At 42.7% G+C, this 26,462-nt stretch overlaps 1 protein-coding gene across 5 annotated transcripts in view; it reads left to right on the top strand.

The window, feature by feature from the left end:
• The first annotated feature begins 8,971 nt into the window (after positions 1-8,971).
• Positions 8,972-26,462, top strand: part of ARHGAP21 (Rho GTPase activating protein 21) — a 129,850-nt gene continuing 112,359 nt past the window's right edge. Inside the window, exons 1-2 of one of the 5 annotated variants that reach the window (XM_043478483.1) lie at positions 8,972-9,310; positions 10,661-11,093. In XM_043478483.1, the coding sequence (XP_043334418.1) occupies positions 11,013-11,093 (81 nt within the window). In that variant the 5' untranslated portion in view covers positions 8,972-9,310; positions 10,661-11,012. Of the gene's footprint in view, positions 9,311-9,568; positions 9,723-9,835; positions 9,854-9,933; positions 10,436-10,660; positions 11,094-26,462 lie in introns of those variants that run through there. The other 4 variants (XM_043478487.1, XM_043478485.1, XM_043478486.1 and 1 more) reach the window with 4 other exon arrangements.

Below are 26,462 nucleotides of genomic sequence, written 5' to 3'. Positions count from 1 at the left end.
TTTAAGGGAAATCTCCAGAGTGGCAGACCCTCATTCCTGCCCACCATTCATTGGCTTGAGTTTAGTCTTAGGGCCACACCTAGTTAGAAGGAAGGCTGAGAAACCAGGTCTAGCTTACTGACCACGTGGCCAGCCAAAATGCTATTTTTATGAAAGGAGAGAACAGATATAGGAGGGTATATTACATCTTTTAATAATTTTCTTAGTTCCATTACTTCTAAACTCTTTGTTAGATGCACTGGTTTTTCCAAATTGGATTTTGGTTACTTGTCCTCCATATTTTTCACCACCTGTCTAATCATTTTAACCTTTTTGTCTTTTTCTTAAATATTTGAAGAATTTTTTAAAAGCCTGTCATCCTTCCCATTTTCTGTCAGATGTTTCTTCTCTTTTTTTGTCCCTACTGTACCCATGTGAGATCTTAGTTCTCCCAACCAGGGATTCAACCTATGCCCCCTGCTTCCCCTGGAAGTATGGAGTCCTAACCACTAGAACATCAGGGAATTCCCCATATGTTTCTTCTTATTCCTTATAATTCAGTTATTATACACCCACACATATATATATAGAGAAAGAGACAGTGGCTGAATTATTTTTGAGTTGATTCATCCAATAAAGAGCCATAGTAAGAGTTTGGAAGAAGGCAAGAGGGTGGGTTCATATAAAGTGGCACAAGATTGGGCTCTCTCTTAGTTGCAATATCTATTTTTTTTCTTTCTGTGCTGCAATTTTAGAAAATTAAAATGTAATTGAAAAATCTTTGGGGAGAAAAGTGATGCAAGCATGCAGCTATCCTACTGAAGCCCAAATATGAATTGCCCTATATCATCGTGCAAACCTTTCCTATCTGAAAGTAGAATCCTTGGTTAGTTGACCTTGGGATTAGAAGAGAATGCAGGCAGTGATAGGAATAGAGGAGTGGGATCTACAGTGCAAGGGAGTTTTGAAAGATAGTGAGTTTGATTGAGCCAAGGATTGGTGGGGTCTTTAGATGTCCCTCCTCTTTCTGCCCTGAGAAGGTGAACGGGAAGGCTAGGATATTGTTTTCATTCTGAAGAAAAAGATTTGATTGCTCTGGATCAGGCCTACAATATCAAAATCAATTGCTAACACAGTTTCTTAGTTGGAATGGTTGGTATTTAGTTTTTTTTCCCCAAGATGATGAAGACATATTTCACTTCTCCAGTTTGACTCTGGATTGCTACCCAGATTGCACAGTATTTTCACAGGATGTTCCAGCTCATATTTAGTTGGGTGGGTGGAAACCTTTAAAAAACTGGTCTCATATTTTTAAGGAAAACTGGATTGCTTATAAATGGAAGTCACGATTCTCAGGGTAAAAGAAAAACGTGGACATTTTAATTCTTTTTCCTCAAAATATAGACATAAACTCTTCATAATGCTGATGAATATAAATACCATGCCACTCAATTTTAATTATGGAGGTGCTGAAATAAATATTTGAATTCAGAAGAGAATGTCTGCTACATGATTATGGTTAACTATGGGCTTTATTATTATTGCCAAAGTGCAAGTCCTTGTGAGTTCTTGGCATGGTAATGTGGTCAAAAATCAGTCACCAGAGGTAGAGTCAGGTAAAGAGATAAAATGTGGTACTTCTGGAAATTGAGGCCCACGTCAAGTGTTCTTCTTGTGGGCACCTCTCGTAATTTATATTTTCCCTTTTAGGCACGTGCACACAGACACATATATATCTTCCAGCAACTCAGAGTGTTGTTGGAAGGCCAGGAATTTCTTGAGGTATAAATATTTATCAATAATAGTCACACAATCATCATTCCTTTCTTGAATAATTTTGTAGTGAAATGTGCAAAATCTGTGGTAGATATTATGGAGGTCTGAAGAAGAACCAAATGCCCTAGGAATTGGCCCTAGAGAAGTTTATAGTCTAGGTAGAAAAGGAGATAATAATCAGGTTCCTTGGAGAAGGAAATGGCAACCCACTTTGGTATTCTTGCCTGGAAAATCCCATGGATAGAGGAGCCTGGCCAGCTATAGTCCATGGGGTTGCAAAGAGTTGGATATGACTTAGTGACTAAACCACTACCAAATAATAATATAAGATTGTTTATGATCAAGTAACTTATTAATAGCAACAAATAAACATATAAACCACAAAGAAACATTCAAGCAGAGTACTGGTCCAAAGTAACGAAAGACCAGGTTAAGTGGAAGGCAGAGAAATTATTCAAGTGTGTCTATTGTGTGTGACTATACACTTGCTACACACTATATACTTTGAATAAAACAGCATCAATACCTTATAGATTAGAAATTAATAATTGAAGATAGATAGTGATCTTGCAGACAGAAATAATAAATCACATATTTAGCAGATGCAGAGCATTAAATTAGTAAATATTTACACTATTTAAAAGAGGTGATGAAAGAAAGAGAAACTTAGAAATTATTATTTTTAATTTTTAAATTTTTAAAAATTTTAATTGGAGGCTAATTACTTTACAATATTGTGGTGGTCTTTGTCATACATTCACATGAATTAGCCATGGGTGTACATGTGTTCCCCATCCTGACCCTCTCTCCCACCTCCTTCCCTATCCCAGCCCTCAGGGTACATCCCAGTGTACCAACCCTGTCTCATGCATCGAACCTGGACTGGCAATCTATTTCACTATTTTATATTATTATTATTCATTATTTCTATTTTATTATTGACTGTGGCATGGCTTTTGAGATCTTAGTTCCCCCCACCAGGGATTGAACCTGGGCCCCTGGCAGTGAAAGTATTGATTCCGATACACTGGACCATCAGGGAATTCCCTAGAAATTACTTATTGTGGAAAATCATTGCCTCTTCTTGATTACAATAGTTAAATGCCTTGCCAGAAAGGTGAGTTTTCAATTCAACAAGCAATTCTTTTTTCAAAGAAATATTAGTAGGTAGTGTGTCTTTTTCTATTGTATGAGTAATAAATAAAATATACAGTATAGTCTTAAAACCAAAAAAAGGCTTAATCCTCTGGGGGCCATTGGTCTTAACTGCCTCAGACACATAGTTCTGCAAATGCTTCATCCCAATTACACATTTCATCTGTGGAATTTGCTGGCAAACACTTGTGCTTCTTAGAATTGCCAACTTCCATACTGAGAGTAGAAGTCATCCATAGATTATCACCAAATGACATTAGACCAGGGGCTAGGACAGTTTATTAATAGTTCTATTTTTGGCTTTGAAAGATAATGATTTACCAAAACAATATTATTGTGTCATTAACAAACTCAAAGCTGAACATTTTGAGGTTATAGTTCCCATCTTTAAGAATGTCTTGCCTACATTGTAAGAATTACAGTGTACAAGGTTGTCTTAGAGTTGCTATTAATACAAGTGTAGGTGGCACCAGTGGTAAAAAAGGAAAAAAAAAAGAAAATCCGTCTGCCAATACAGACAGAATAGACATGGGTTCGATCCCTGAGTTGGGAAGATCTCCTGGAGTAGGAAATGGCAACCCACTCCAGCATTCTTCCCTAGAAAATTCCACGGACAGAGGAGCCTGGCAGGCTACAGTCCATGCGGTCACAAAGAGTTGGACACGAGAGAAGCAGGGGCAGGGGTGAGGAATTTCTGGGACTGTTTCAAGGGAGACTCTCAGAAGTTTTTTTTTTTTTTTTTTTATTAGTTGGAGGCTAATTACTTCACAACATTTCACTGGGTTTTGTCATACATTGATATGAATCAGCCATAGATTTACATGTGTTCGCCATCCCAATCCCCCCTCCCACCTTCCTCTCCACCCGATTCCTCTGGGTCTTCCCAGTGCACCAGGCCCAAGCACTTGTCTCATGCATCCAACCTGGGCTGGTGATCTGGTTCACCATAGATAATATACATGCTGTTCTTTCGAAACATCCCACCCTCACCTTCTCCCACAGAGTTCAAAAGTCTGTTCTGTACTTCTGTGTCTCTTTTTCTGTTTTGCATATAGGGTTATCGTTACCATCTTTCTAAATTCCATATATATGTGTTAGTATGCTGTAATGTTCTTTATCTTTCTGGCTTACTTCACTCTGTATAATGGGCTCCAGTTTCATCCATCTCATTAGAACTGATTCAAATGAATTCTTTTTAATGGCTGAGTAATATTCCGTGGTGTATATGTACCACAGCTTCCTTATCCATTCATCTGCTGATGGGCATCTAGGTTGCTTCCATGTCCTGGCTATTATAAACAGTGCTGCGATGAACATTGGGGTGCACGTGTCTCTTTCAGATCTGGTTTCCTCAGTGTGTATGCCCAGAAGTGGGATTGCTGGGTCATAAGGCAGTTCTATTTCCAGTTTTTTAAGAAATCTCCACACTGTTCTCCATAGTGGCTGTACTAGTTTGCATTCCCACCAACAGTGTAAGAGGGTTCCCTTTTCTCCACACCCTCTCCAGTATTTATTGCTTGTAGACTTTTGGATAGCAGCCATCCTGACTGGCGTGTAATGGTACCTCATTGTGGTTTTGATTTGCATTTCTCTGATAATGAGTGATGTTGAGCATCTTTTCATGTGTTTGTTAGCCATCTGTATGTCTTCTTTGGAGAAATGTCTGTTTAGTTCTTTGGCCCATTTTTTGATTGGGTCATTTATTTTTCTGGAATTGAGCTTCAGGAGTTGCTTGTATATTTTTGAGATTAATCCTTTGTCTGTTTCTTCATTTGGTATTATTTTCTCCCAATCTGAGGGCTGTCTTTTCACCTTACTTATAGTTTCCTTTGTAGTGCAAATGCTTTTAAGTTTCATTAGGTCCCATTTGTTTATTTTTGCTTTTATTTCCAATATTTTGGGAGGTGGGTCATAGAGGATCCTGCTGTGATTCATGTCAGAGAGTGTTTTGCCTATGTTCTCCTCTAGGAGTTTTATAGTTTCTGGTCTTACATTTAGATCTTTAATCCATTTTGAGTTTATTTTTGTGTATGGTGTTAGAAAGTGTTCTAGTTTCATTCTTTTACAAGTGGTTGACCAGTTTTCCCAGCACCACTTGTTAAAAAAGTTGTCTTTTTTCCATTGTATATCCTTGCCTCCTTTGTCAAAGGAAATTTACACATTTATCAGTTATGCTTAAAAGAAGAAAATATCAGCCTTTCAAAGTAAACAAAGCTAGAATTACTGTGAGTTCTTGCTTAGCCATGATATTTGGGATAAAGAATACCAAGGTACCAAGTGCGAAACTCACAGTTGATTCCAAATTTCCTCAGTTCCAAAGATCCCCAAACCTATTGTTTCACCAAATCTCTCACTGGAACAGTTTACAAGTAGCCACAGGATTTAGGTTTGGCTGGTTTTCCTTTCTCCTGCCCTCCCTCTGGTGGAGGTGTTAATGAGTGAAACACCCAAGATGGGCAGCTGAAAACAACAGCCAAGCCTTTTTTGCATCCTCCACCAATTATACTGTCAGCCTTTGGAAAGGAGAAGACTGCTGTTTCCCAGATGCCTAGAGGGCGTCCACATGGTCTACTCAGAATGCATCTAAATGAGCGATCAGGCAGTTATTAAAGTATTGTTACTGTTCATGCCTTAGAAAGGAATAGACCTAATTTTTTTTAAGCTGGGTTAATATGTTCCCAATAAATGCCAATGAAATAAAAGTATAGAGTTCCTATTGGGAAAACAGGACAAACCCCTCCTTCATAGTAATATTTTATATTACCATGTAATGTAAATACATATTTACATGTATTTATAATAGTAATATTTATTACTATAATATAATAGTAATAAAATAGTAATATTTTAATTGGAATAATGTTTTTACCTTTTAAAAACTCCTTTATGTCTATTCTCTCATTTGATGCTCTCAACAGCCCAACAAGAGTGGGAAGGTCCTGTCATACTGGAGATCCCAGGAGAGGACTAGGACTCAGGTTTCCCAAATCTTAGCTCTGTGCTTTTTTTCTTCTGCATCTAGATAGCCTAATGCACATAAGATACATATGGTAGGGACTTTCCTAGTGGTCCAGTGGTTAGAACTTCGAGCTCCCAATGCAGGGGTTATGAGTTCAATCCCTTTCCAGGGAACTAGATTCCACATGCTGCAACAAAGATGGAAGAACTTGCATGCCACAAGTAAGACCTAGCACAGCCAAATAAATTAATTAATTTAAAAAAGATACATATGGTAGCAAGAACAACAGAATCCTACAGATTCCAGATGTAGGGTTAAGTCAGTTACACACAAAATACAATGATCAGTACAGGATAAGCTAAGTAAATGCTGGCTACTGTTGTTATTATTAAAACTTGTGTTAGAAGTAAGGATAGTGTTGTAGAGAAAAACATGGACTCTGAACCCTACGCCCTGGGCTTGAATTCCTGCTCGGCAGTGTACTTGTCTCATTAAGTTTTGTGTAAAGCTCTGGGAGGACACAACTGAGCGACTGAACTGAACTGAAAGCTCTGAGAGGAATACTCAGATGGCAGTGCTACATAGAGAGTAGTCACTGTTACTTGCTAGCTCTAGTACTTTACAGAAGTAAAACTGTGCCCTAGGTCACATGGTAAATGATGAAGCTAGACTGTAATCCCCATCCTTCCACTTATCTCCCATAGAAATGACTTTCTAGATTACATTGTGGGCATGCATGCTCAGTCATGTCCAGCTCTTTGCCACCCATGTACTGTAGCCCACCTGGCTTCTCTGTCCGTGGAATTCTCCATGCAAGAATATTGGGATGGGTTGCCATTTCCTCCTCCAGGGGGTCTTCTAGACCCAGGGATTGAACCTGTGTCTCCTGAATTGGCAGGAGGATTCTTTACCACTGAGCCACCTAGGAAACCCCCTAGATTATGTTCTTTTCCCACAATTCCCAAAATGTGTTTTACCTTCTTTTCACATCTCCTTCCATGGCCAAAGTCTCCTTTACTAGACTGATGCTGGGAGGGATTGGGGGCAGGAGGAGAAGGGGAGGACAGAGGATGAGATGGCTGGATGGCATCACCGACTTGATGGACATGAGTTTGAGTAAACTCAGGGAGTTGGTGATGGACAGGGAGGCCTGGCGTGCTCTGATTCATGGGGTCGCAAAGAGTCGGATAGACTGAGCGACTGAACTGAACTGACTGACTGACCAAACTGAAAGCCTTTATTTCCAAAATCGACGTTTATAAAAATTTCCATGACAAAAACCTTAACCCTAGATGTCCTCAGCTGTGAGAGACTCAGGTTATGCCATGCATGCCCATTTGCATTTGTAAAGAAGCTGTTTTGTGCTTAAAATTGTTTTTTCTTTCTGGACATAGTCTGTAAGCCCACTAGAGGTACACTACTTGAACCCTGTCTTTCTATTCACTTCTAGTTCATTTACTCTACAGTATCCAGAAGTGGATACTGCTATAGCCCAGTGGGCTGTTCAGTAAATTACCCACTGACTGGCAGGCATTTCTTGTTTTATTCTTTTTCTTTTTTACTTTGTTATTGGCTGACTAGTTTTGTCAGGGGCTGTCCAGACCATGCAAATTTCACAGCCATATAAAAATGAGTCCTTCCTCTAATTAAGGCGAAGGACTTAGCTGTATATTCTAATGTTTGGCACCTTCCACTCTTAGGAAGGTCTAAAAAACCACAGCACAGGTTTTCAGGCTCCTGAGAGTGGTTTTGGATTTTTTTCTCAACAACAAAAAAACAGGACCGGAGGCTCGCGACTGCGAGCTGGGTGTGGACGGCGGGGTGGGTGGAGCGGGGAACTGTGTCTAAATCTTATAGGGAGAGTGTGGTTAAAAAAAAAAGAAGGAAAAGATACGCAGACCCCAAAGCTTCTTGGTTTTGTTCTTTTTTTTTCCTCCCTCAGCAGAGTGGTGGCGGCTGATCAGACACAAAAGCTGGTAGTTCCCCGCCCGCGTGAAGATAAAATGCCCCTCAACAGCATCAGCGGGAGGACTGGGAAAGGGAGGAGAGGCGTGTCTGGGAGGAGGCGAGGATGAGGGTGACAAGGTGACAAACCCCGCCGCCGCGACCCGCTCCTCCACTGCAGCCGGGCGCGGACCAGAGCTGCGAGCCACCACCCCGGAGCGGGGCGGGGTGGGAAGGGGAGACCGAGGGGCGGTGGCTTTCCCAGCGGGGGCGGGGCAAAGGGTGGAGGGAAGCCTGAGTCAGCAGGCCCTGATTGGCTGATGTTCTCTCATCGCGTCCTCCGATTGGGCCATTTGCAGCGGGAGATGTTGTGAAGCGCGGCGGGGCGGAGCGAGCCGCCAGGGGTCTGGGCCGAAGCCCCGGGATCTGGCGGGGAGGGGCGGCGGTGGTGCTCCCGGCCCCGCACCACTGCGACCTGCGGGGAGAAGCGCCGCCACCTTCCCTCCCAGTTCCGCTAGACGCGCCGAATTGTTCAGCTGCCCTGAAGATATGAAAAGGGCAAAGGGTTGAATGAATAACGCTTCGCTGCGAGCCCCCAGCCTCCTTAAAGAGAAGCTCTTTTGCTGTCAGGCGTTGAAAGGACACTCCCTTCTCTTGAAGTCCCATATCGCACCCCTCCTGCTGCAGATAGGGGCAAAAACTCACCCGGACGCGTACCCCGCAGTCTGGGACTCGTGATCCCTGACCGCCCCCCGCCCCCCGCATCTGAGTATCTAGCCGTAGAATCCTCCCCGCTCCCCAGCCCTGACGCCGAGCACAGGGTCCCTTCCCAGTGGAAGCCCAGGTTCCTGGCTGCTCCCGCTCAGCGCTGGGGAGATTGGAGAAGGCGGGGAGGGTTTTCTGTGTTTGGTTTTTGGGGAGGTGTTGGGGGCGGGTGAGGGCTTGTAGGTCCCGACGTACATTGGGAGGGGGTTGGCGAGCACCCCCACCCACCCCCGCCCCAGGCTAATCCCCCTGCTGCAGCGTCGGTTCCCGGGACCATATTATTCAAGACAGAAAATATTCAGCCCCAGAGCCTCCCCTGGGGAGGGGAGGGGAAGGAGGTGGAGTGGGAGGAGGTGGATCCAGGGAGGAAGAAGCGAGAAATCCGCCCCCGGGAAACAGCTCGGCGCGGCTGCGGAGCGGAGCAGTTCTGTCACTTGGCGATCGCGGGCGCCCGAGCGCGGCCCCGGCCCGGCCCGGCGAGGCGAGGGGAGAGTCCGGCGGCCGCCGCCCCGCCCCACGCCCTCCCGCGGCGGCCGAGAGCCCGGGGCCGGCCGGGGCAGGTCGCGGCGGTGTCTGGGAGCGGTCGGCCGGGGGCGGCGGCCTAGGAGCGCGGCGGCGGCTGGTAGCGCCGGCTCGTCCTCCCGCTCGCTCCGCTCTGCGCCCGGCGTGCGGGGCGCGCCGTCCGGGGGACAGGCCGGGCCCGGTGCGGATCTACTCGGCGCGCTTGCTCCGGTGCGTGTCTGCTTGACTTTCCGCCTCGGCGGACAGGGCGCAGCGCCGGCGGGCGGGTGGAGAGGGAGAGCCGGGCTCGCCGCGGGCTCCCTCCCTTCCCGCCACCCCGGGCCACCCCACCCGGCGCTGGCGCGGGGCCGGAGAGAGTGGTGGCGGGAGCCCAGCGGGGGCGGAGGGGCCGCGCCCGCGTGTGCGGAGCGAGGGAGGGCCGGCGGGAGGAGGGAAGGGCACAAAGGCCGGCGGCGGGCGCCGGGGTCCCGCCGGCCGGCCGTGGAGGAGGGGCGCCTCCCGTGCGCTCATGAATATTAACCGAGCCTGCGGCCTAGCGCTCCCCGGCTGGGCCCGGCGTCCGGCCAGCGTCCCAGCCGCTCGCCGCGGCGCCTTGGAAGCCGGGCCAGCCAGGGCGCGGGGGGTGAGCCCCCTCGCTTGTGGCTTTTCCCCCGGGTCTCCCACTCGTTTTTGAAAGTACATATTTGGGCCGCCCTTCCCGGGAGATCGCGCTCCCCGACCCGCCTCTGGAAGGGGCGGAGGAAACAGTGGTAGGTGGGTGGTGGTTTTCTTTTTCAAAAAAAAAAAAAAATTTCCCCCCCCCAGGCGGCTCCGGGGAAACGGGACGGTCGTGTCGAGGCGTAGTTTGGGGCGCGGCAACTAAATAAAAGTTGCTGGGGCTGCGGTATCATTTCTGTGGCTCCGGAATAATGCCCCGGAGAGGGAGTCCCTCCCGCCGCTGCGCACACCTCCCAGCCCGGCCCCGCGCCGTCCCCGCCCAGCCCCGCCGCGGGCCAAGGAAAACAGCCGCCTCCTCGGGGACACCGGCCGGTCGGGGCGGAGGGCGGAGGGCGGGCGCCCCAAGTCCCCTAGGCTGCCTGGAAACGCGCGTCCGAGCCTGACTTTTTGTTTTTATTTTAGGGAGCTGGGGGGTGGCGGGGAGCAAGGCGTGCTTTTGAAAAAGTATTCTCCCATTTTCGCCCCTTGGGGACAAAACTCCTCTAAAGTCTTCTTATCCGGGTGATGCAGAAGAACATAAGCTCCCTCTCATTTGCCCAGAAAATACATGAATTTAAATGCACTTGAAAGGGGAATGTTTTTTTCTTGACGGCTGCACAAAGTCTGGGCATGTTTGAGGTAACCATCGTGCCGTTCTGATGTTTCTCATTTCCCCCTTGATTTAAGATTTCCCCTCCTTTTCTTGCTTATTTTGTATGGGAAGATTATTTCATCTTTTGATTCATCAGCATGGGCCGAATTATCTTTCCAAGTGTTGGAAGGGCGAGCTTGGAGTAGACGCGTGGGCAAGGCCAAGGTCAGCGTCTGGAGAAAGTTCATGTCCTTTAACTTTTCCCTCTTTAGGAAAGATCTCTTTGGGAGAGCCTTCACGACGCGCTCGCATTGCTCTCGGACTTGGGAGGAGCGCTAGGAACGAAGGGGACCGCTTTCTGCAGTTGGCCTCATGGCTGCCCAGGAGACTGGTCTTTGTTTTTTACGTCTGGAGAAATGGACGAAGACGGTGAAGGCCGTTGAAGTCGGAAGAAATCATCATCAGGGCATTTGAAAGGCGCTTCATTGAAACCTTCATTTGTCTGAGCAACCCTGCACCCTCTCGGAACCTGGTGTGGAATTCTTACCTTTTTGGTGCATGGTGGCATTTCCCTCCCAATGTGGACTCCCAAGGGTTGGTCCCTTCTTTGTAATTTGAAATGAAATGATGGCCACACGTCGGACTGGTCTGCCTGAGGGAGATGGTGACACCAAGCTCAAGGTCTGCGGGTCCCCCACCTGTGAGGTAAGCGCAGAGCTGATGTCCCTGCCCTGCTGTGTGGCTTGTGTCTCCGAGGTGTCTGTCCTGCCAGTGGGGGGCGGGGGTCAGCTGCCTTGGGGGTCTAAGAAGATCGATCGGCTTTGGGGGCTTTGGGCTGAATGGTGGGAGTGTCCCCGCCATACCGGTAGGGAGGTGAAACCTTGCCTGGTTTTGTTTCTAGACACTTTAGTGATTCTTTTGCAAGGGCATTTTCCTTACTTTGAAGTGTCCTTATCTTGATCATCTCAGATCACAGAATTCTCCATTTTTAGGTGACTGGGAATACCACCAGCTTGTTTTCCTTCACTCCCCAACATCTGATAATTTTGAAGTAGGGCTGGACAGGGGTTGGCTTTGTATATTTCATGTGTGCATCCAGGGTTCCCTCTGGAGATTGAGAGGGGGCAGCTGGAATCCTTGTAGCTCCTGGACCACTTTCTTTCTCTGACACTGATGCAGGTCCTGCCTGCTTGCTGTTGCTGTGAATCTCTGCTTTGGGTAGAAAACCAAGTCTTTCCCCCTGGACGGTTTAGGCACAGCTTTGGAAAATGGCTCAATGGAACTGTCATTCCAACTGCCTTAAAAATCTCCTGCCTTCCCTGTTCTGTTTATGCCCTTCCTTTCACTGCTTAGAAGTCCCATGAGTGTCAGCCTGGGCTGTCAGGGGGCTCGTAAAGCCTTTATACCAGCATCTTCCGAAGAGCCCAGAAGGTTTTACACCAGGCTTCCTGAAATTTTTTGAGCAGGCAGGACAGCAATAGAAAAGCCGAGTATTGGTGGCACCCCTATGGCCTCTTGCCTCTCCTGTCTTTTTTCCTCATTATTTTTGGTGTTTGTTTCTATAATGGCTTCTTTATGTTTACTTTGTTATTGATGGTTTCTGTAATTAGATTCTTTCAGACTTTGCTTTTGAGATGCCTCTGTTTTTATGGAAAGGTTGACAGTTACTTTAGATAACAGTAACATCTCCCAGTGAGACATCACTGTCATGGTTTATTTCTTGTGCCTTGTGTTACATTTTAACTTTCTGGTCGTTGAAACTGGGTCTAGTTCTAAGTGTGTGAGTTTTGGCATTTTGAGAAAAATGACTCAAGTTACATTTTTGTTGGTAAAGCAGCAGAGGAGCTTGCTTCATGCAGCTGACCTCGTACTGGATTAGAAAGTTTATCCAGAAATCACGGTGAGCTAGATCAGTGTGCCATTAGTATACAGTCGATTAGAACTACAGTATAGGTTTACAGTTAGAAACAGTGTTTTACTTTTCGACACCTGCAAACACCTGCTTCCAGGTAAAAATGTGATTAAGTATAACACCACAATCCTCTGATCATGGTGAACCATAATAACGCCTTTTGGAAGGCCTAGTGATTGCTTAATGTGTATTGTTGCTCCGTAATGATAGGTACTGTGGTCCTGAAGCCTTATTTGTCATTGACTCCTGAAGACTTTAATTAGCATGCTATTTTGCATTATATTTGCAGGAACTAATGTTATTTGATTCTTTTTTTTTTTTTGTCATTTAAAGGATGTCCCGGAAACCAAGAATTTGTAATAGACACATCTTGTCCTCAGCTAGAAGGCAGTTTCCAGTTGCAAACTTGGCTTTTATTAACAATGGCAGTTATATATCTTTTAAGGGCGGTGAAATTTGTTTTCATTTAGACCTTACTGCTGATATAACCATAGTATTTCTAGTTTGAAAGCCAAGGAAATACTGTATTGTCTGTATTATGCTCATTTAGAGACACTATTCAGTAGTTGGATTTGATATTACACTCAGGTGTTGTTTGGCTTTTTAAACAATAGGCAGATAGTTTGTTTAGATTCTATATCGAAGCAGAAATAAAGGGGCTCTGTGTTGTCAGAAAACATTTTAAAATCTCAGGATGAGGGGAAGTTGTATAATTACTGTCTGTTTAGTTGTCTCATACTCCCGTGCACATTAAATCTTGTGAATATTTAATAATAAGAGAGTTGCCATTGAAATACTTTGGGTAGCAACTTTGGGCTGATAGATATTTAAGTTTTTGAATACCACACTTAATTTTTTTTTTTTTAATACCACACTTAAATTTTCTGATTAATTTTGTTAGAAGAATTACATTCTGGAGTAGTACTGCTATTCTTTTTAAAATTTTAAAAATCACTGGCTAAAAAACTAACAAAGAAAAAAACAATAGCTACACCCCTGAAATGTGTATTTGAATAATAAATTTGTGTGTTTTTACCTAACCAAGAAATGAGAGTATATATCTTAATATTAATGGTATTAGCCAAAAATTAACTTTGGCAGCACAGGAGAAATCAATGTAGGGAATTAGAGGAGTCCCTGTCTTATGCCTTATCTAATTGACTAACTCCACCTGCTATGAGTAAGGTCTGTTGCTTTGTTGAAAAACAGAAGCTTCTTGTTTATCTTAAATGTTTAGAATTTAATTGTGTTGCCATGTGGATAAGCATCACCCCCTCCCCCCAAGAGTAGATTGGAAAGGTAAAGAACAAACAAATAACAAACAATCCTTTTCCAATAAAGAATTGCGACACTTTAATAAAATATATCCAACATAATACAATAAAGATAGCATAGATGTCAAGAGAGATGTGTTTGAACATCTAAAGATATATATTTCAAAGTTCATTCACTCTGAGCCAGATAAGTGTTTCTTTGGTGTGTGTGTGTGTTGTGCAGACATGCGTGTAGGCTGATCTGTGATACCTAGCCTTGAATAACTGCTTACAAAATCACTTTGTATAGACTCCTGAATCCTCTGTTGTATCACCTTTTTTTTTTTTTTTTTTAATATCACATAGCGTTTCTTCTTTATGGCTCAACTTACTTTTTCTTTCTCTTTTCTTTTTAGGCAAAGCTCTCTAGGTCATACTGGTTTTCCAATTTCTAACAGTTACTTCATGTTTAATCTCTAGTCTGCCGGGTTGTCCAAGTGTGTAGCACTTTCGCTGTCTATTATTAGAACAATCTTATTTACTCATGCAAATTAACTTAGTTCATTTTATGTCTTGCTTCTTCACCTAGACTCAGATGATTCTGTGACTAAAAGGTCCTGTAAGCTGATGAAAAATGTTTGTTAGTTGGTTTTGGAACAGTGTTTAAGTAATAAGACATTTTCTCTGCAGGAATTCATTCTTGTAAAAATTTGCACTTTTGCTCTTTTCCTGAAACACTGTACACTTTACTATCCCAGGCTTCCCTGTTCCTTCTCAGGCTGTCCCTCTCTCTTTCTCTCTCTCTTTAGGCTGCTTCTTCCTCTTCTACCTCCTTCCTGTTGGTGTTTACTGAAGCCAGGCCTTTCCACTCCTCTCCTCTTTTCTCTCTCCCTGGGTTTCATTTTACATTCTCCCAGGGCATTAATCTACATGCCCGTGATTCCTAATTTACAACTCTATCTCAGATTATATGGCTACTCTCTAGACCTAGATAGCCAATTGCCTATTTACCCAAAAGCTTTTTTGGGAGATAAGCTGCATGCTTTTGAAATTCATCAGATTCTCCTCCAACCAATATCCTGCCATCTCCCTGACTTCCTTCTTTTAAGGACTAGTCTTGCTAGTTATCTGTCCAACTCAAAACCCGGCCTTCCATCCTGACCCCCCTCTCCCCTCCCTCCTGTCACAGTCCTGTTGAGTCTACATTCCAGGTCCTGCTGCCGCTCCCTGAGCTCAGGCCAGCGGCATCTCGGCGGTGGTGATGAATCACCGGCCAGGCTTCCCAGCTAGTGTCCCAGGCTCTCTGCCTTGCCCCCTTCCCGCTCTGACCTGCCTCTGTAGCCAGAGGGCGCCTCCTGAAATAGAAAGCTGATCATTGCATTCCCTGACCTAAAACAGTTTTCTGGTTTCCCACTGCCTTTGGAAGAAGGCTCAGACTCCTGAGAACAGTCTTAGAGGACTTCTGGCCCGCCTTCTCCTGCTCATCTGTGCCCACCCTGAGCTTCCTGTGCTGAATGATTTCCAGTTCCCTCCATGGCTGCTGGTTCAGTGGTAGAGAACCTGCCTGCCAATGCAGGAGATGTGGGTTTGATCCCTGGGTTGAGAAAATCCCCTGGAGGAGGAAATGGCAGCCTACTCCAGTATTCTTGCTTGGGAAATCCCACGGACAGAGGAATCTGGAGGGCTACAGTCCATAGGGTCACAAAGAGTTGGACACCACTGAGTGACTGCACAACAACCCGGGCCTGACAATCTCCCTCTCTTCCTTTTAGGTCCTTACAAATCCTGTTTTTTTCCCAGGCTTCCTTCCATTCTCCCCTCCTCCATTGCCACCCCTCCTTGGCTGATTTTTACTCTCATTCTGGTCTTTTCTTCAACATCACTTCCTCAGGAAAGCCCTCCCTGACCTTCCAAACCAGGCTAGTTGGCTCCAGTGCCTTATCCTCCAGCACCCTGAGCTTTATCAGGAATATCACTTACTAGTTTATTTATGTATATTCCCCTGGATTGCAAGTCCCATGAAAACTGGCCCATGTTTGTTTCTAGTGTGTGGTGCATAGTAGGTGTGCAGTAAATGTGTCGAAATGATGAATGAATGTGCAGAAAGGGCTTTACTTTTTATGAACAGTTATCTTAGACCCCAACACAGCGTACTGTCTTGACAGTCTTCTTGCCTCACTGTTCCCGCCTTCTCAGTTCCGGAAGTTTCCTTGGCCTCTTGATCTGTCAAGTCTTCATATATCTTAAGGTTCAATTTGGCCCTCTCTTCTTCTCTCCAGACTCAGTTTCACAGTTTTAAATATCAAGTATAAGCTGGTCATTCATATACATACATATATACACAGGTATGTGTGTGTGTGTGTGTGTGTGTCCACCCCGACTTTGCCCTTGAATTCGTGTTCCCCCATCCAACTGACCTGCCCGCTCGCGTGCTAAGAAGCCACATCCCAAACCAAATTCCTCCTCCTCTCCAGCCCCTCCCCCTGCCCAGCTTCCCCATCTGCTCTTTCACTCCGTCCACAGTTTTCCTCATCTTAAGCAATAGCAGCCCCACCCTCCCAGGCCAGCGGCTCCGGAGCAATCTTTGCTCCCTCTTTTTCTCTCTGGTGCCTCTCATGCAGATCTGACCGCCGCCGAACCCTCAGCCTCGCCTGCCTGCGGTCTGTGCCCCCCAGTCATCTGATGGACCTTTCAGACGTCAGGTCCTGGCACTCATTTGTTCTGGTTCTCCTAGTGGCTTCTCATCGCTCTCAGGATGAAAAGGCAAGGTTCTCAGAGCAGCTGCAGAGCCCTGGACCGTCTCCCCCGCCCTCCCTGAGCTCACCTCCCGATCCTCCCCGCTTCACCCCACCCTCGCCCTCCTGGTGCGCCCCAGAGCCTTCCCACTGGGCACCGCCTCCTCGGAACACTGTCCCCTGGTGTCTGCACCTGCCTGCTTCTTGTCTCCTCCAGATTTGCTCAGAAGTCACCTTCAGGGAGAATCTCCCCTCCCGGCTCCCCATGACACCACCTGCCTCCTTCCTCACTTCACTTTTCCTCCCCGTCACTTACTCTCCATCTGACCTGCTCAGACCATCTGATTTTGCTTATGGGTCTGGACAGATGATTTATGTAAGTGTTAAAAGTACAGTTTGTTTGGTTCACCTGGTATTTTCTTGTGCCTGGAAAGGAGTCTAGCACATTGTAGGCCTCAGATATTTTTTCAAATGAATGAATGAATACTTAAGGAAAATATCCAAAATGCTTTTGAGTTTACATGTAGGTGTGCAATACGTGAATTCTTAATTTAGGTTATACAACAAGGTGTAGTGTGAGATATAGGTTCTTCCTCAGACTTCCATTTCCATTAGGATGGCTGCTCACGTCTTTCTTACCTTTGGGAAGCTGGTAACCAAGAAACAGTAACCAAGGCAGTGTGTAGTATAAATGTGTGAAGTAATTTGCGCTAAGGTAAGATACTGGTAATTAACAGACTAATGGGAGGGGAATCAGATGGGTGGCAAAACTATAAAAAGGAAATACAGTCATCCCTCTGTATCCACAGGGCTTTGGTTCCAGGACCCCCCACCCTGTGGACCCAAGAATCCTCGGATGCTCGAGTTCCTTATATAAAATGGGGTGGTATTTGCATATGCCCTTAACATCCTCCTTTATACTTTAAATCCTCTCTCAATTACTTATAGCACCTCATCAATGTGAGTGGTATGTAAATAGTTGCCAGTATACGGCACATTCAAGGTTTTCTTTTTAGAACCTTCTGGAAACTTTTTTTCTGAATATCTTTGTTCATTGATTGAATCCACAGATGCAATACCTTCAGATACAATGGGCCAACTGTATGTCTGAGGTTTTCTTTCTTAAAACAAGTGGCCAGTATAGGAATGCTCCTTATGTTTTTAATATTTTTGATGTCATAAACATTTCATTGGAAGTTTAAAATTGATCACAACTTTGACGATGGCAAAATGTTAACAGTTGTTCATTCTGGATGGGGAGTACACTGGAATAGTATTATTTTTGGAATTTCTCTTTTTTGTTTTAATTCCAAAGTTGCAATGAAAATGATAGCATTTACAGATTTAAATAGGTTATATGTTATCAGTCTTGTCAAAATCTGGTTTCTAGCAAAGCTACATTGCTTAAAATAACACTTAGACATTTTTTGAAAAGGATACACATTACACAAAACAATACTTAGACATTTTTAAAGAAAACATATGTCTTCTTTAATGTCAGCTAGATTCTTTGTAGGCTGCTGATAGTACAATATAACATAACACTGTTATTTAACTTGAAATGTGTGTTCCTTCATATACCTGAATCTAAATGACAGAACACCATTGTATAGCAGAAGCTTTACACTGCAAGTTAGGGTGAAAAGTACAGCCTGTTGGATTTTAAGAAGTGTGGCAGCAACAGAAGTCTAGAATTGGAGGTATAGAGTGGGACCCCTCTCTGGCTGTCATGTCTAGCTTAGAGCTGGGTACCAAGGTCTAAGAAGATCCCTCTTCACATTATTAGTGTTTTGTAGTGTTCATTCCAAAGGAAACATTTTATGAAGACCTTGTGCCTTGCTTACAGAATCTCTAACCCTGTCCTCATTTCTTTAGGTCACAGAATCTGATACAAGCGTGATACTCAGATTCTTTTGTTCTTTGCTTTGTGAAGGGACCCATCATCTTATTATATTTAACAACATGCTGATTTAAGTATGGGCAGTGCTGAATGGAGATGCACAGATGCTGTTATCAAATGCAGCTATTTTCTGTTACAGAAAGACCATATGGTAGGCACTTGTTTTTCTCTCTGGTTGATGTGATTACATTACTAAAATGAAAGGATATTGGACTTAGATTGTCCTAGTATTTATTTAATTTTAATTGACCATAAGGCATTAAATGTCTTAAAAATATTATGAGCCATCTATATATTCTGTTGGTTTGAAGCAGGAAGACATCTTCAGTCAAAAACTCAGTTTTGGATTGCTTCCACCAAAATAATTTTTTACTTTAAGTTGTCATATTCTTTAAAAAAAATTGAATTATGCAGATAATTAATTTCACAAAAAAATCTGGAAGATAGCCTTTTGTACCTCTAAGATAATCTGAAGATGAGTTGATTTCTGTACTATAGGTTTAAGAAGTTTAGTGTGATGGAAATTGTTTTTTCAAAGTCCTCTTCTTTCTAGTTATCTGTTAACATGGAAACAATTGCACTGTGTAGATTTGTGAATAAAAGAATGGATTTAGAACCCAAATTGGGTATTTCTGAAATATTCATCTATTTTGGGGAAAGTTTTTAGGTGGATCAGAAAAACTGTAATCAAAAAACGATGAGTTAAAGAGCGTATTTCTTTTTTTCCTTAGGCCAGCTACTATTGAGCCTTCCTTTTGTTTGATACTGGGCGTGTTCTTCATTCAGACTTGGTTGCTTATTGCCTTTTCCCCTGGTGGCTTATCTCTGTTCTGAATAGACACCTGGTGTAGTTATGAGTGGTGGTGATATGTACATAGTCTGTTTATAATCCCACAAATTCGTTTTCCTTTTTATAACCTAATGAAGATGTAGTCGTTTAACTTACACTCTTTGGTTCACTGCATTAATCTTTAATAGATCTTGACAGGACTAATATTCTTAAGAACTGCTTGATTTTTTTCCTTACTCAGAATGGAGAGTATCCTTAAATATTAGGAGCTAGAATGATCTTGGGGATTAAGAGTCTTTCTCTTTTTTTAACCTTGAGATATCTAGATGTTTTTAATTCCCAGTGTTTTCCTAAAAATTCTATATTTAAAAGAATTTGTGTTGGGACTTCCCTGGTGGTCTAGTGGTTAAGACTCTCTGCTTCCAAGGCAGGGGCTCGGATTTCATCCCTGGTTGAGGAACTAAGATCCCACATGTTGTGTGGCATGACCAAAAAAATAAAATGAAATTTTAAAAAATCATTGAAATTTTGAAAAGTCATTGGAAAAAAAGAATTTGCTTTAGCTAGATCAGTGAGACCTACTTTCTCCTTTGGGTTCTACATACTGACTTCTGGAAACATTAAATACTTAGTAAATGTGATGGAGAGGAAGTACTCTGGGCACCCAGTTTAAATCAGATCTTTATTATAATGCTTTTAGGAAACTGTTTTTGGTTTACTTATTTTTTAGTTTAATACTACATTATAGAACTCTCCTCTGCTTATAAGGGAAATATATATATATGTGTGTGTGTGTGTGTGTATATATATATATATATATATATATAAAATCAATTTTATAAATGAAGGAAAAGAAACTCTTAAGAAGCCCTGTACAAAGATATTCCAGAGAGGTTAGATTTGTTTTGTGTGGCTGTGATGAGCAGAACTAGGATCAGCAGATAGACAGATGGGCCAATTTCCAGAATTCAGAAGAAAAATTTTTGTTAAATTAGAAGTTAACTGAAATTGAATGTGTTTCTCACGGAGGTGGGATGATCTTCTGTTTTACAGAATTACAGAGGGAATTCCTGCTTTGGTAGGAAATCAAACAAATCTGGATGATCATTAGAATCCCTTGGACCATCTTTCGGACAGCAGGTTCTTGTCCCCATCATTATGTTAATGAATCAGAATCCTTGAGGATGAGACCCCCCCCCAAAGCTTTGCTTTTAAAAAAGTCCCATGGTGATCTTCTGAGTTTGAGAAGAACAAAACAAAATGACATTCAAGGTCTGGGTTCTTAGGGCAGCCTGATTTCAGAATTGTTGTGACCAAATTAAAATCAACATAAAGAAAATAATAAAAATAGGGGGAGAAAATTTAAATGCTTGTAAATCAGTGAATATTTCAAGCTTAAAATTATAATCATTTTCTTTATATAATCAAATGTATTTCTGTATGTCATTAGTAAAAGAATATTATTTTCTTATACTTTACATAAAGTAAACATTATGTCAAAAGAGCACTTTAAAATTCGACAGTAATAGGTGTACTTTTTTGTACGTAATACTCTCTGTTGTTGTTACACTTTAATCAAAAGTTAAATATTTTAAAGTGATAGAGCTCTGGTTATATCAAAACTATTGTTGTTACTTTTTAGACTTATAAAAATCATTTGTTTCATATCAGTTCCAGGAAGGCATATTTTCTTTAAGCAAATAGCCGTTAGAATGATTTCACTTGCATCTTAAAATCATTTGTTCATATTAACTCTTCATCAAGAATAGAAGTTAACAGTGAAAGAAAAAAATGTCTTTCTTTACTAAAGTATACATTGTGAAGGGTTTAAGAAATCATTCTAACATAAATCATAATAAACTAATCATTAAACAGATAATTTCTCTTTACACACCCTTCTCATTTAATACCAACAGCTGTTCCGTCTGTTCATTGAATCCATCTTGTCTTTTGATGTCACTGATTTGTTAGATCCTTTGGATGGTATGCTACAAAGACAATCTGAACTAATAACAGAGTCCAACTGCCAGTTCTGCAAAAGAAGCAAGATTTCTTAAAGTCAGTGAAAGTGATATTGCACAAGGAGCAAAAAGCTACTCATAGAATCAGCCTGAGACCAGTGAAGAGATGCAGAGAGCATCATCAAGGTTGATAGGCTTCTCTAGAGAGACTGATTTGAATTCAAAGGATTAAGAGAAGCTTTGAGAACACTGACGCCCTTGAGGGCATTTACAAATATGGAGAAGTGACATTTTCTTCTGGGAAGTGATGCTTAGTTTGGACCCCATGTCTTAAGCTCTGTTTACCAAGGGACCTAAAAAAGTGGGCATGAATCTAGAAGAAGGTGATGAATAGATTTCTTTTGTGCTTTCTAAGTAGAGACAGTGCCACTAAGAGGGAATAGAAAATCTTCTCTAGTTGACTTAGAGATAAAGCTGTTTACACAGAGGTCTAGGAGTAGCATTTTTAGAAGTCCTGCAGTGTAATATTTTTAGATGTACAAACACTTCAGAGTCTGAATATTTTAGATGTCTTCATTTCTTTTGTAAAAAACCCCTTTATTGAGGTACAATTAACATGTAAAATGCCGTATATATTTAATGTATACACTCAGTGAATTTGAGGATAAGTTATAGACCTATGAAACAATTCCCACCATCAAGGCCATAAACATATTCCTTACCTCTCCAGTTTTCCTCCCACCCTTCTTATTAAGAGACTTCCCTAGTGGCTCAGATGGTAAAGAATCTGCCTGCAATGTGGGAGACCTGAATTTAATCCCTGGGTCAGAAAGATCCCCTAGAGAAGGGAATGGCAACCTACTGTAGTATTCTTGCTTGGAGAATTCCATGGACAGAGGAGCCTGACAGGCTACACAGTCAGTCCATGGTGTCTCAAAGAATTGGAAACGACTGAGCAACTAACACTAACTCACTCTTTATTATTATTGGTATTAGTGTAACATGTGTGAGGCCCACTTAATATAAAAAATCTACCCCCTAAAAAAAAAACTACCCCCTTAGCAAATTTTAAATATGTCATTGTTTAGTTCCTAAGACATGTCTGATTCTTTTGTGACCCCATGGAATGTAACCCGCCAGACTCCTCTGTCCATGGGATTTCACAGGCAAGAATACTGGAGTGGTGTGAGCAGAACTGCAATCCCTAGCTGAGACAGAGATTGACAGAACGTCATCATTTATGGCAGCTATAACTATATCTGCACTGGACCAAGGAGGAATGCAGATTCTCTTCCATGTAGGAGAGGAACTTGGAAGAAGAATCATTTTTCCCTGTTTAATCCTTGGCCACTGCTGCCATTCTTGGCTGTCTTTTCATTTGATCACCATCATCTTTTTGTCTAACTATTACTTTCAAATAAGTTACTCAAACATTGTGTTTGGATCAAGTGGGATCTCTAAGAAAAAGGCAGATATATAAAGCCTAAAATTTATATATATTCAGGAAGCATAAGGATACCCAAAAACACATGGCTTAGAAAATGAATACTGCTTGATTTCTATAAACTCCATTGACGTGTTTGTTTGGCATGGATTTGACAGGCAAAGAGTTCGTCTTTTCTCGCTGGCTTTGAATTGACAGCAGACAAGACAGGCATCTTTTGGTAACCCATGAAAAAGATTTTGAACATCAGAAATCAGTTTGCAGGATAAATGAATGAAGAGGAAAAACATAAAGTGTCCACATCAGGATTAAAAGGGGGACACTAGAGCCCACAGACATTAAAAAGATAAAAAGGGAATATTTGAATAACTTTATGCCAATGAATTTGACAATTTAGATGAAATGGGCAAATTCTGTGTAAAATTCTGACACCAATTCAGAGGGCTGTGTGTGTGTGTTGGGGGTGGTGATGGTGGAGTTTTCCTCATCAAGCAATTCTCTGACTTCAGAGCATTGAGTGTCCTACAATTGAACTTCATTTGGATGCTGTCTACCTGGATATGGAATCAGATCCTCCAGGTTAAAGACTCAGTCCCGCAAGACTGCCCCCTTCCCGCCCTACCGCCTCCCTACCTTCTGCAACCTCAGCGTCCAGTTGCAGGTCTAAGTTGCCACCTGAGTTTCTAACCTACTGACTTAGATTGTTGGTTCCAATGACCCCTTCCTTGGTTTCAGTTAATTTGCTAGAGTGGCTCACAGAACTCAGAGACACATGCTACTTACTAGATCATGGGTTTTATAATAGAGTGTAACATGGGACAGCCAGATAGGAGGGACATAGAGGGCAGGGTGTGGGGGAAGGTGTGGAGGGTCCACCCCCTCTCCACGTGCTCCACTCTCCCCAAATCCCCATATGTTCGCCAGCCTGGAAGCGCTCTGAACCTCAACCTTTCGAGTTTGTATGGAGGAAAGATGGTGGCCCTTGAATAGAGTCTTAAAGGACACGCAGAAATTTCTGAAGCAGGTGGTGGCAGAATGTTGCAGGCGGAGCGAACAGGATGGCAGAGGCAGAGTGTGAGAGAATGGTAAAAGAGGAAACCCACCAAAAGATGAGGAAAAGTCATACTAAAATAAGCGCTTGACAGTCTATACATAAATTTCCATTTAAGATTTTCCTCTGCCTCTGCTTTCCCTCTGCTTCCCCTTCCTCTTTCCTCTGCTTCTGAGTAAGGATGTATGTATTGTATGAATGAAACACAACTCGGAGTTTGGAACTGATTTTTGCTGCTTTTCTTTCCAGTTCTGACTGTTTTTGAGACAAAGTTCTCCATAGAGGACCTCTAGTGTATTTGGTAACAAGAATCTGATTTTTTATAAAAGCTCGATCTAGCTAGCTGTAAGCAAGTAATTTTTGTCAACCTGTAATATCTGTGAATTCTCACAAGCAATTGACCCAGGGACCCTGAGAAACAGTGATATTGGTGACAGTATTTTTTTTAAGCTTTCCTTTTAAAAAGAGTTAAATCAGAGAATTCTCCTTGTTAAAGATCTTAATGTATCCTGGTTTTGTAGCTGCCTTCATTTGTTTAATCTTTGCTTCATTTCCTTCCTCTACTCTTTTATAACCTGTGAAACTGCTGGGGTTTTATGGTGTGGTTTTGCTTTTCTATAGATATTCTGAACAGGCAAGGTCAGGAAAAGTGAATTGGTCTTTGTTTTTTAGATTAGCTGCATGTATTTGTGTGTCTGCCAACATAGTCTCAGATTCCTCGTAGGGAATCGAGGCTACTGCTGGTGTTTAGCCAGCCGATCAGTTGTGTCTTCCTTTTTGCGACCCCATGGACAGTAGCCCACCAGGCTCCTCAGCCCGCGGGATTTCCCAGGCAGGAATACTGGAATGAGTTGCCATTTCCTTCTCCAGGGGATCTTCCCAACCCAGGGATCGAACCCTCATCTCTTGCGTTGGCAGGTGGATTCTTTACCACTGAGCCACCTGGGAAGCTCCATGAGGTTGTATAGTTTATTATTTATTTTGCCTAAAAATAGGTATCAGAATAAAAAGTTAGTAGTCCTTTGATTTCCAGCATACAGTGTGTATCTATTTGTCTCCAGTTTTGTATCACATCCTTTTAATGTTTTTTTATTCCTATAATAATTTAGATATCTATGCTCTTTGCATTAACCTTAATATTTATTTCATCTTGATATACTGTTTATAAGTGCTACTGTTTCCTAGACACATACCAGAGAAGGCAATGGCACCCCACTCCAGTACTCTTGCCTGGAAAATCCCATGGATGGAGGAGCCTGGTAGGCTGCAGTCCATGGGGTTGTGAAGAGTCGGACAGGAATGAGTGACTTCACTTTCACTTGTCACTTTCACGCATTGGAGAAGGAAATGGCAACCCACTCCAGTGTTCTTGCCTGGAGAATCCCAGGGACGGGGGAGCCTGGTGGGCTGCCGTCTGTGGAGTCGCCCAGAGCCTGGACACGACTGAAGTGACTTAGCAGTGGCAGACACATACAGTGAAGCAAAGTCGACTTCAGAAAATGTTTTGGGGTTTTCAGAGAGAACACTGAACCCCTACTAATTACCATAATACTGATCATTTACCTTGTTTACTCCTCAAAGCAACTCCATGACATTTTACTATTATTATATCCATTTTAAGCATGTGGAAATGGAGGTAGAGAGAGCTTAATTAACTTCACCAAGGTTACACAGCCGAAAGGGGAAGATAGAAATTTAATGGATAGTGTGTTAATATGACCATAACAGCTTTAGTAGAAGGAAGAAAATAATTTCAAGGAGAAAGTCTCTACTTTGATTGAGATTTACTGGTTCCGCCTAGATGGAAATAGTTTGTGTTCCATTAGCTAAATGGTAAACAGTTCAATGGCAGATTGATAGACAGCTTGAAAATTTTGTCAACCCTCTCTTTCGTCTCTTGGCAACCAGAGAACCCGATGACTTTATGTCTTTAAAGTGTCAACTTATGGTACACAGATGACTGGCCTCTTCTGTTGCTTCAGTGTATTAAATTCCTGAGCTAAAGCCGTGTGCTGAATTTATTGAGTCTCAGGAATGGTCTTTTAAGACTAAGGTTTGGAAGAGAACTTTCTATAAGTGTTTTAAGTTTCTGCTTATCCTTTCTCCAGAGTGGTAGGTTGGTCATATGTAAGACGTATTTTGATGAAGAAAGCCTGCAGTTCATTTAGAGCTGAGTGGCTGTGATAGGATTTAAGGTATAGGTGCTTCCACATGTGATGTCTTCTTGTCCCACATGAAACATTTGTTCAGAAGAAATGGGAGGTCCATTGTCTCCTGAAGATACATGGAATCTGAAGTATTTTCATGTTTGTTCATGTTCATTTTACCTGAGATGCCTTTCCCATGTCTTCTTGTTTATGTAAACCCCACACTTCCTTCCAGGTCTGGCTCACATTTTGAATACTTGCTTAGAAAGCTTTGTCTCACCTTCGTTGCAGCAGGTAGAAAAGATATTCTGGGAGATGGTCTTATGCTCTGTAATCTTCTTGCCCTGTTCCTTTTTTTTTCCCTTCTGAACTCCTTGCTGTCCTTTTACCCTTATTTCCAGTGTTGTTTGTACAGATCTATAATCCATCATCCAAAATCCTTGAGCTTTTCAGAATTCAGAAGTTTTCAGGTTTTAGAAATGTGTGATGATGCAGGTTGTGAGACAGCCCGCAGCTATCAGAGTAGTCATTTCTGCTGTAAAATGTATGAATATTTATTTGTGTCAGGTTGGGGCAGGTCAGATTTCACTATCAATGAGTTGCAAAAATGTTTTGACTTTCAAATCTGTTTGACTTTTGGTAGTGTAGATATAGGATTATAGGTCCAGATTGCCTAATTTTTTAGGAGTGTAAACTGTGTATGAATGTGAGAGTTGGACCATAAGGAAGGCTGAGTGCTGAATAATTGATGTTTTCTAATTGCGGTGCTGGAGAAAACTCTTGAGAGTCCCTTGGACAGCAAGGAGATCAAACCAGTCAATCCTAAAGGAAATCAGCCCTGAATATTCACTGGAAGGACCGATGCTCAAGCTCTAACACTT

Source organism: Cervus canadensis, chromosome 10, assembly GCF_019320065.1.
Source record: "Cervus canadensis isolate Bull #8, Minnesota chromosome 10, ASM1932006v1, whole genome shotgun sequence".
In the NCBI taxonomy this organism is placed as follows: Eukaryota; Metazoa; Chordata; class Mammalia; order Artiodactyla; family Cervidae; genus Cervus; species Cervus canadensis.
This window is presented reverse-complemented; position numbering and strand designations above follow the sequence as displayed.